This window comes from Microtus oregoni, unplaced genomic scaffold, assembly GCF_018167655.1.
Source record: "Microtus oregoni isolate MIOR12 unplaced genomic scaffold, Mior012 000002F_ref0000024, whole genome shotgun sequence".
Lineage (NCBI taxonomy): Eukaryota > Metazoa > Chordata > Mammalia > Rodentia > Cricetidae > Microtus > Microtus oregoni.
Genome location: NW_024543061.1, coordinates 63,875,434 through 63,886,875, shown reverse-complemented (window position 1 = coordinate 63,886,875; position 11,442 = coordinate 63,875,434). Strand labels below are relative to the sequence as shown.

Here is an 11,442-nt window from a genome sequence, read left to right as displayed (position 1 = left end):
TCTGAAGAAAGTCAAGCATTTACCCACCAAAACAAAACAAGGTTTTTTCAGGCCCCTCAGCCATTTCCCTTGGTGTTTGCCACCTACCCATCGTTTCCTCTTCTGTGGTCTGGAGTGAGAAGTGGCATGTTGTCCAATGAACTCCCTGTCCTTGTGCAAGAAGGGAAACTCTGACTTCATATACAGAGCACATGAACACACTGTTATATCGGATCTGTTACGGTTGTACTGTTAATAACAGGGGAAGAACTCACCTGTCAAGACTCATTTTCCACGGGCTCTTATTAAACTGAGAAGAGGAAGGAAGGGAAGAGAGCGAAGAAAGAGAAATGTATTCACCGAAATCGTCTGCCTCCCACTACACAGGTACTGTCTGCCAGTCTTCCTTGGCTTGCACAGCTCTCTTCTTAGAATGGGCAAGGAGTTTGCTAAGGGCTAGGGCAATGGAAAAGTGCAGAGTGAGGTGGAAAGAAAAAGGAAGAGAAGAAAGATCAAGATTAGCAGAAAGCTGGCTGAGGAGTCCAGGAAAGGCTGCCAGTTCGCTGTTCCTACCTTCTGCGATACTTTGAATATCTTTGAGCAAGTCCTTCGCTTCTGTGGAATTCACTCTATCTGTCCGTAAAGTGCATATTGGGGGAAAGGAAGTACCCACTGCAGGACTGTTATGGTTTATTTAATTTACAATGAGCTTGGATATGAGATGCTGAGGAGATGACACTAGGAGAAAGACTAGAAAAGCTAAGGGGGAAATGAAGTAAAAGGAGAAGAAGAAGGCTCTAGAATGTAGAAGCATTTTAAATGGGGTATTTAGAAATAAAAACTCATACATATAAGTATGAGCCTTAAAATCAGCAATGGATTACAGCAGGGGTTCTTAAGGTGTGGTTTCCAGGCTAGCAGCCCCTGGAAGCAGATTGCTGCCACACAACTCTCCTGAGTTAACGCGGAGTGGGGTCGGCAAGGCTCAGCAATCTCCGTACAACACAGATACATGGGCAAGCCATCTCCGTACAACACAATGCATGGATGAGCCTGGGCATCACTAGATACAGGCAATTGTGAATAGGACATAGTAAGGATAGAATTGACTCAATTGTCCTTTGAGTATTGCTTTGGGAAGATTTATAGAGTGTTATGTCTTTCTTCCTATAGAGAGAGGATGCTTCAGAAATTCCCAAGTGCTCCCATGGACTGTGGCTGGGGCCTCCATCCTGTTTCTCAGTGTCTGTTTCATTACCAGATGTGTTGGTGGGTTCTCAAAGTCAAATGCACTCTATTTCTCCATGGCTAAGACAACAGTAGATTCTTGCTTGGTGCACCACTTGTCCTACAAAGAGTCTTTTTTTACACAGTTTTAGATATGCTATATTTTATTATTCTTGGCTGGTTTTGATTTTTAACAGTTTTTTTACATGTGTATAATGTATTCTGTTTGCTCCTTCTCGCACAGCCTCTCATGTCCCTCTCCTCACTGTCGGTCCCCACGTAGTCCCTTTTCCAGCTTCATGACTTTTGGGTTGGTTTGGTGGCCCATTTAGTTTAACACGCGCCATCTATGTGATCATCAGATGGGGTCACATTGGGGGAGGTTGGGGTCATCGATGGGTACACAGTTGAAGAGATCAATCTCCCTCACTCCCTGAATCTAACAATAGGAAAGAGCCCAACAGAGAACAGGGTTTCCTGAGGTCCCCCTCCGACAAATGCCTGGGAACGCCATCACCTGCAGCCGCTGCTGACTACGACTGTCGTAGCTGTGTCGGGGAGCCTTATCTTCTGGCTCTTCCATCCTTTCCCTCTTCTGCAATGTTCCCTGGACCATCAAGTGGGCGACACTTGTCTCATTTAGAGCTGAGCACTCATCATTCACTCACTCTCAGCACCGTGAGTGGCCGTGCGTTTCTGCATTCTCTGCCGTTCACCAGAAGGAGAGGCTGCTCTGACGAAGACCTAAACACAGATGCATAGATGGCAACTTGATGCTGGGTTAATTTAGCTGAACAGCAGTATTCATAGGCTCAGTTAGGCCTATGATGTCCCCTGCAAAGGGTTTCTGACCGGACTGATAGGGCCAATTTCTTTCTCTTTCCTTCCTATTCCCCCTCAAGCTCCAGGCTATTTCCTAAGCCAGAAACTCAACTAGCCTAAAACCACGGCTGAATCTCAGTCAGTTGTGAGATATATATCTCACGTTTTTGTGAGATATAGTTTCCACCCCCTTCGTGCTCTTGGCATTTTCCTCTCAGACCCTATCATTTGGCCAGTCTTCTCTATGAAATGCTAACCTGCAGCGCAGGGGACTGGTCAAGGTCAAAGGCACAGAAATTTGCTTTGTGGATGGAACATCTAAATGGTTGCACTCGGCACAGGAGGGACTGACTGCAAACATATTTTTGATCTGAAGTAGTTTATTCCTTTTTAAGTCAGGAAAGCCATGAACTGTGGGTTACTCTTTATTTGAGGAAGTGGACCCCGGCGTGGAGGGGGAAATAGGTGGTGAGGAAACTTCCGGATCACTCTTGCCCGTTTTGTGACGAGCAGAGAACTGGGGGAAAGGGGTTCATTACTGGAAAGAATACAGTGTGTTGACTGGGGCCCTTTCCTCTTGCAGTAACGTATCGCAGCAGTCAAATTGACGAGCAGAAAAAGCTGCTGGCCCATGAAACTGTCAAGGAGCTCTCCTGCTACGGGGTCACGTCAGGTACAAGCGTCTGCAAAGCTGAACACTAAAGCATTTATGACGACTCGTTTTTAGGTTCTAGACTGTCTTTAGAATAAGGAAGCTTTACTGGGATTATTTTCTGTTTTTCCAAACAAGATGCTAAAATCTGCCCATGCAGAAGTGGGGCACGGTTGCTGATAACAGAGAGACAAAGCACTGGAAATGCAGGTGTCCCTGGGTCAGAGATCTCAGGGACGTTATAGTAAACCCTGAGGATAAATTTCAAGTACACCTCTAAATGCCAACTCAGAAAAGATTTATTGCCAGGAATGGAAGTTTTTCTTTATTAACCTGCTTCCAAAATGAAGTGGAGGAGAAAAACATGTACAGCAAATTTTAAAATACCTAAGAAAAAAATACTCAAATATTCTCATGTATCAGGGTAGTCCAAGACATAACAAAATGCCCCTAGACACTGGCAAAGGAAGTTACTTCCTTGAGCGACAGTTTTCTTATCATTAAATTAAGAGAGATTTAGTTTAATAAAATTCAATGAATGAAATTCTGTAGTTCTAAAACATTTATCCTGGTTCAGAGAATTGTTTAGCTGCTGAGGGGGTTTGTTAGAGAGTCACCCACAGAAAAGTCAAGAGTGACCTTGCTAGCCCAAGTACAGACACTCGAGTTCTGTGGCGACTGCGACCCAGGGAAACTGCACATATCGCTGTCCTTACTGGTCCTGACAGCTAGAAAATAAAGATTATTGCTGCTTGGTTTATTGACACTGGAGTTACCTAACAGCCCTAAAGAGTAAGGTGCGGAGTACGAGGGAGATTCTAAGCTCAGGGATCCGGGTGTTGGACTCCACCAGATCCCAAGCAAAATTCCCAGGCACTCCCTGAACCTTCTCTCTTTCTAGGTTCTGTCAGGAGCTGCTGTCCTTTGAACTGGAAACGTTTTCAGTCCAGTTGTTACTTTTTCTCTACGACCACCCTGACCTGGCAGTCAAGTTTAAAGAATTGCTCAGAAATGGGCGCTCACCTGGTGGTTATCAACACTCCGGAAGAGCAGGTAATTGGCGAACAGGCTCCTCTGTGTCGATGGGATGTCTTGCCGATCTTTCTTCCCACACCTGTGCATAAGGTTTGAACCACAGGTGTCTGCCAAAGGAGCAGGCTGAGATGGATGCCGCTACCACTGTTTCGCCGCGTGGCATACTTTGGGCGCGGCATTATGAGAACCTTTAATAGGCTGATTTACAAGAAGAGATTTGATATTAACCAGAATGGGAAGGGGGAGAAGGAGCTGACTTTTAAATAATATTTTGTTGATGAATGCTTTGTGTGAATGAGGGCAAACTACTACCCATTGTCTCCCGGCTCTGATTAATTTCTCATGATAAATAGATACCTCAGGTGGGCTGCCGTTAGCTATAGGCCAACTTTGAACGAATTCCATGGTGGCGCACACCTTTAATCCCAGCACTCGGGAGGCAGAGGCAGGTGGATCTTTGTGAGTTTGAGGCCAGCCTGGTCTATAAGAGCTAGTTCTAGAACAGGCTCCAAAGCTAGAGAGAAATCCTGCATCAAACAACAACAACAAAACAAAAAAAGAAACTCCTTTTAGAGGTTAGAGGGGTTTTATCTATTTAATTATGTTTTTGCAATTTCTCACAATAAAAACATTAGTAGATAGCCTCCAGTAAGCTTACAGTGTTAAGAATGCTTATTTAGTGTGTAGTCTCAAGTCTGCTTCACCTCTTCTGAAAACAAATCACTTTCAGTATCTCTTCAGAACCAAGCTAACTGATCGTGTCTTTTAGTATTATTGCTGTTATTGCCATTATTCTGTTTCTTCCTTAGGAATTCCTTTTTAAGACAAAACCCAAGAGGAAAGAGTTTTATATTGGACTGACAGACCAAGTGGTTGAGGGTCAGTGGCAGTGGGTGGACGACACTCCTTTCACTGAGTCCCTGAGGCAAGTATGTCTTATGGGAAAACTGTCCCAGGTAATTGTAGTGAGACCACGCGGAGGGAACTCTCAGACTGGCGTTTGTTATGACGACACACTTTCAGGTCCATCCCTGGTGATGTTGGCTGCAGGGAGAGGGAAATTGGAGGTACAGGCTTCTAAGCCTTCCATTCCCTAGGAATGTCAAAAGGATGGAAGAGAAATAATAGATGAAAATTATAAGGAAATTAGAACTGAAGATCATTGATTGCAGTGTAGATTTTAAAAAGAATAAGGTTTAATCTTATGCCCTAAAATAGAAATAAGTGAAATATAGTAATTTAGAAAGGACAGATTACGGCCAGGCGGTGGTGGCGCATGCCTTTAATCCCAGCACTCGGGAGGCAGAGGCAGGTGGATCTCTGTGAGTTTGAGGCCAGCCTGGTCTACAAGAGCTAGTTCCAGGACAGGAACCAAAAGCTATGGAGAAACCCTGTCTTGAAAATTCAAAAAAAAAAAAAAGAAGGAAAGAAAGGGCAGAAAATTCTTATGATCTTATTGCCTTTCCCCTTAATAATGACCTTATGTCATTATTACATTGCATTTTAGAATTTGCAGTTTGTTTTATATTATTTCTCTTTATTGAAATTATACATTTCCGAGACATGTCAACATCATTAATCTTTATCAAGCATTTGAGGAAACTAAGCATCAAAGGGACTAAGTGACTGACTCAGCTAACAAGCAACAGTTATGAATCCAGGGCTTGGCTACCCTGAATCCAGAGAAGACATGCTTCACTGCACAGTGAAGGATGCCCTATGAGAACAAAGAGCAAGAGTAGCACGAGGTAGGAGCGCAGAGGCGGTGCAGTTGCCGGTCCAGGTCACCAGTCCATATCACATCTCTTTCTGGGTCCAAATCTACGGCACTGCATGACAGTATAGAAATCCAGGAAGATCCCACCAGCTGATGACATAGGCAAGTGGGTTCTTCTTCATTGATAAAATGGAGATTATAATTTTACCTCACAGAATGATAGTTAAATAACAAATACATAAGTTGCTTAATGTGTTGTCTTGCTGTGAAACAATGGTTTTACCCTGTAAAGATTTGTTACTTGTACTTGATTAATAAAATGCTGATTGGCCAGTAGCCAGGCAGCAAGTATAGGTGGGGTGACCAGGCAGGAAGTAGAGGCGGGACAATGAGGACAGGAGAATTTTGGGAAGAGGAAAGATTCAGTCTGCAGTCATCACCAAGATGCAGAGGAAGCGAGATAAGAATGCCTCACTGAAAAAGGTACCAAGCCACGTGGCTAACACAGACAAAATTATGGGCTAATATAGGTTATAAGAGTTAATAAGAAGCCTGAGCTAGTAAGTCAATCAGTTTATGATTAATGTAGACCTCTGTGTGTTTGTGACTAAACAGCTATGGGATCTGGTGGGACAGAAACATCTGCCAATATTGTCCCCTTTTCCTGAGATTTAAAATCTCCTATGTTTCCCCTTCGCAGCTTCTGGGATGCTGGGGAGCCTAACAATATAGTTTATGTGGAGGACTGTGTCACCATAAGGGACTCTGGAAATCCCAGGAAGAATTGGAATGATATACCGTGTTTTTACAATATGCCTTGGATTTGTGAAATGCCAGAAATAAATCCTTTGGACTAAATGCAAATGAACACAGAAGACATGACCTGAATGCATAAGGAGGAACAAGAGTGTAGCAACACCCAAAATCTAAAATCCAGCATGAGAAAACATCTATTATAGATTATAAGAACCACATATGTATGTGTTACTCTAATATAAGTAAAAGTGAGGGTTTTTTTTTGTTCCCATTGTTAAAATCCGTGGTACTGACTTATGTTTTCAACATAACCTGCAAGTACGGTTTTCAGAACATGCGGAGTAATCCACTCATAAATGCAGTGAGAGGAAATGGACTTTCTTGTTGACATATGGTTTACTTATGAGAATTGAAATGAAATACAGGCACAGAGAGAGCACACAGTCCAGTGAAGAAGAGGTTTATAGAATGAGACTTTGGATGACCACCAGATCGTCCTCTGCTTCCTACTCCCTAGGATCTGGCTTATCTTCTCATGCTGTTAATGCACAGATCGCATCCATGTTCTCCAACAACAAGGAAAACACATCTTTAAGTATTGAAACTTAAAATGTACTGCTGCTCAGGAGAATACCATGGCTGTCAGCACATCTCTAGAGAGAGAGGCCCAACCAGCTCCAAACAGACTGTGGTCTAGTCTACTCTTCCCTGGACCCCCATTTTCTCTGTGTTCTCTTCTATCAACTGGATCTCTCCTGTATTTGTGTCTACTGCCCAAGTAGAACCAGATTTTAAAGTGAAACTGTCCTTCAAAAATTTACTTTCACACCTTCATGTCTCCAGACTTTTATTTATTGCATAATATTCTGTCAATACAGACCGTGTTTCTTCCAGTCAGAGTCATAAAGGGACCTTCAGCAGCATTCCCACATTGGGATAATGTGTACCCTTGAGTAGGGAAATTAGACTAAACAAATCAATTTGATATACTAGCATCCTTTTAAATTAAAATTAAAATTCTTTACCAGCATTTCTATTAGGCATTTTAACAATCTGATTTTGAAATTGATACCCTTCATATTTAAAAACTAAGTCATGTAAATGTGGTGAGGGAAGTCCTTCTGTATATGTGTTGCTTTTGTTGGTTAATAAAGAAGCTTCTTTGGCCTGTGGAAGGGCAGAATAGAGCTAGGTAGGGAAACTAAACTGAATGCTGGGAGAAAGTAGATGAAGATGAAGTCAGTTAGATGCCACATAGCCACTGCCAAAGGAGACAGATGCCCGAGAACCTTACTAGTAAACCATGAGCCTCGGGGTAAAATATAAAATAATAGAAATGGGTTAATTTAAGATATAAGAACTAGCTAGAAATACACTTAAGCTATTGGCCAAACAGTATTGCAAATAATATAGTTTCTGAGTGATTAATTTGGGTCTGAGTGGCTGGGAAACAAACAAGCAACCTCTGACTACATAAATGGAAAGAAATCTTACAACTATACATTTGATTTTCTAGTTCATTTTTTTGAAATGAATTTATTTTTGTTTTAAGATTTGATTCATGTATAGAATTCACATTTAACAAACCTACCCTTATTCGTTCCACTACAACCTGCCCTTTATCCACCTCACTTCTTTTCCCTCCAAGTTTTATGTGCTGTTTTTTTGTTTTAAGCCTACTGTGTCTGCTCAGTATGTACTTGGGTGTAAGACCTATGGAGCATGGGTAGCCTCACAAGAACCACACTCCACCTCCTCCAGCAGCCACCCTGCCAATAGCTCCTGCTCTGGGGATGGAACTTCATGAGCTCCATGCCAGTCATGCTGGGATTTGGAATGCTTTATATTGTCTTTATTGTGTTGAGTTATGTCCCCTGTGTCCTTAAAATCTCCAGGAGCTTTATCATGAAGAGATTCTGGATTTTGTCAAAGGGATGATGTTATGGGATATTTTGATTGTGTTTTGACACTCCCAAGACTGACAATAAATAAAGCTTACCTTGAGTCAGCCTGAACTAGGTATTAGCTGACCAAATTAGCCATAGAGCTTTTGGAGGGCCCAGGACATATAGAGAGACACAGGAAGTAGTAGGGAGAGGCTTAGAGAGATGCTTGGCCCTTTAGAATCGAGGAAGGAGAAGGGAAAGAGGTCACTCTTTGCTTCTCCACTGCTTCCTTCATTTTCTGATCAATCAGGTTTTTACTCTGCTATCTGACTTACGAGTTTTTATTGATAAAGGAATAATTAGGTAGATGCTTCATCTGATGTCCAAATTAGGACATGAGATCATGAGGTAGCCACTTGCCCCCAGCTTTGCAGCTCTGGAATCACTGCCATGGCTGGTTTTATTTCTCTTCCCTCTGGCCCTCTGTGTAAGTCTGGGGTTCCTTTCTACACCAGCCTCCAGTTGCTGCCCTTCCCCTGCCCCAAATGCTACAGGTAGTTGGGTCCCAAAAGCCAACAACAGTAGCTGCTCGCTGTTGGCCAGTGCCGTCATTCAGGCACCCCAATGCTGTGACTATGGTCCCCTGTGTCCAGTTTTCAAGCGGCTCGCGTCCTCTCCCTGTGTGTTGAAGACTTTCCCTGGACCCCCGCTCTGGCTCCTGCCATGCCAGGTTGGCCATCTCAACTCCAGCTCAGGCTTTTACCACTACTGCCACCAGCATACACTCTCAGGCCCTAGCTACATGTGAGTAGCTGCAGCTGCCCGCAGCCAGTCTGTGAACTTCCCACATTCTCTGCCCAGCCATGCAATGCAGCAACGTCCAGCCTCACACTTCACTGCCTCTATTATCAGATCTGGTAAGATACCTGGGAATTCTTAAGGGAGTAATTAGTTTTAAACAAATAGCATTGGAAAAGAGCTTGCAGCAATGTTGCAATACGGAGCGGCGGGCTGTGTCCCGCCACCCGGCTAGCTTTACCCAAAATAATTACACGGAAACTGTATTCTTTTAAACACTGCCTGACCCATTAGTTTCAGTTTCTTATTGGCTAGCTTTTACATATTGATCTAACCCATTTCTATTAATCTGTGTAGCCCAAGAGCTGGCTTACCAGGAATGATCTTAACCTGCATCTGTCTGGAGTGGGAGAATCATGGCGACTCCCTGACTCAGCTTCTTTCTCCCAGCATTCCGTTCTGTTTACTCCGCCTACCTAAGGGTTGGCCTATCAAATGGGTCTAGGCAGTTTCTTTATTAATAAGAAATCACTCCCACATCATTTCCCCTTTTTCTGTTTAAACAAAAAAGAAAGGCTTTAACTTTAACATAGTAAAATTACATATAGCAAAACAGTTATCAAGTAAGAATTACAGTTACAATATTTATATCTATTTTATCTTTTATCATAACTAAGGAAAACTATAACTATCTATTCATTCTTCAACTCCATCAAAGACTCCAGAAGGATATAATACTACTTAAGTAAACAAGAAATAAGAAAACTCTAGAAATGACAGAGACATCTTGCTGCCTGGACAGTCACCCAAAGTTCTTTTGTACCTTTGGGGCATCCATCTTCAGCCTTCAGGCCCAAAGTATCCAGCAGACATTTCCACGAAGCAGGAAATTCCAAAGACAGTTCAGTCACTATCTGCTGTGTCCTGCAGAATGTCTCGCAGACTCTTTCATGAGTCATGAACCCCGAAAGATCATCTCACCTTTAGGCAAGTTCAGCAGTCCTCTCTCTGAGGGTTCTCTGTGTCCATTTTATGCAACAGTCCAGGCAAGAGCAGTTTCTTGCCCAAATGGCTATCAAACTCCATAAGGATCCTCTTCGATGCCCATCTTCCTCTCGAAGTAGATTGGTGCTGCCAGGAGCAGACGTGTCTCATTGTCATGAAAAGTCCTAAGTTATTAAAATATTTTAAATGCCATATTCTGTAGCCTTTGAGAGATATGAAGAATGCCTATCTGAAATATATCTCTATATATCTAGAAAATCTAAGTAACATGACTACAAACTTGACTATTATGATTATCCATCAACAACCTATATTTCCTAATTATACATTACATTTTAAAAATGAACTACACAATCACACCTTATTCAAGATCAAAAATACATATACATATAACAAAATTGACCTTAAAATCCACACCAATGCAAATTATTCATACCTATATCATATCCCCCTTTAAATGTAAAAGAACATTTATAAACAATATTTTGGAAACATGGGCGCAGTTTTTTCTCTCCAAACTGCTTCCTGCTGAATGGGGGCGTTGTTAATTAGGTCTTTCATGGTATAACCTGTGTGCTAGTTTCATCTCAGTTGGCAGTTGAGCGAAGCAATTTTCTGAAGATGTTCACAACAACCTTTCAGGAGGGCGTGGTCTATCATACCAAATTGGGATAGAAGAAATCCATAGGGTCTGGTCCTCTGTGAAAACAAAAGAAGACCCTCTCCAAAGCATCATATTCTTAAACCCAAATTTTGAAATCGTAATACCCTTATATCCATTCTGGTTTAGCTTAGCAGCCCATGTAATGAAATGTCTCTCTGTACTTAGCTCCTTTATAGTCAAAAATTTTAAAGAAAGCACAATGTACATAATCCAGACTCTCTGTGAATTTTCCATTTTTACATGGCTTATTTTTTTTTATTTCTTTTAATCTCTTAACTATCTGTACTCTGTCTCTTTAAAGACTTTACCCTTTTTTTAAGACATTTGTTTTATTGTCTATATTCTTATTATTCTCTCTCTCAAGCCTATGTACATTCATCCAACGCTGTGATCCACTGAGGTCTGTTATGTCTGAATCTGTTTTATTGTGAATCTGTAATATTTTTACTATCCAGGAGCATTTCTTAAAATGTTAAGAAGTTGTTAAAAACTTAAGTTGCACCATGTACAGGTAATACGGTACCACCTGTGTCCTGCCCAGTCTAAACTTTAACTGTGCTGTTTTTATGGTAATTACGGTAGTTCCTGCCAACCAGCACAGTTCAGCAAGGAGCAGCCGCTCCTGCCTCAGATCCATTTGGTGCCCCTGAGCTGTGCACAGTTCCAGGCACACAGCAAGTCCTCATTGGAGCTGCACTCAGTAGTTTAGTTTTGAGACTGAGCATGCAGCACAGAAACTCTTTTTATCCAAGTTACAACCAAATCTGACACGCAGAGCACTGCGCAGTCTGAAAACACGTCTCTTTCACCATGCTCTTCCGCCTGCCTAAGCCTGATTATACCATCTGCCCAGGTGCAGGCGGGGAGTGCTGAGAGCACTCTCCTTCCGATCCCAAGCGGG

At 42.3% G+C, this 11,442-nt stretch overlaps 1 protein-coding gene across 1 annotated transcript; it reads left to right on the top strand.

The window, feature by feature from the left end:
* Nucleotides 1-263: 263 nt before the first annotated feature.
* On the top strand, nucleotides 264-7,001 carry Clec4e (C-type lectin domain family 4 member E). Its single transcript, XM_041643903.1, has 6 exons — nucleotides 264-366; nucleotides 1,153-1,248; nucleotides 2,612-2,701; nucleotides 3,582-3,733; nucleotides 4,525-4,640; nucleotides 6,133-7,001. Exons 1-6 carry the CDS (start codon nucleotides 330-332, stop codon nucleotides 6,287-6,289), a joined length of 648 nt encoding a protein of 215 aa, XP_041499837.1. The 5' UTR covers nucleotides 264-329; the 3' UTR covers nucleotides 6,290-7,001.
* Nucleotides 7,002-11,442: the final 4,441 nt, after the last annotated feature.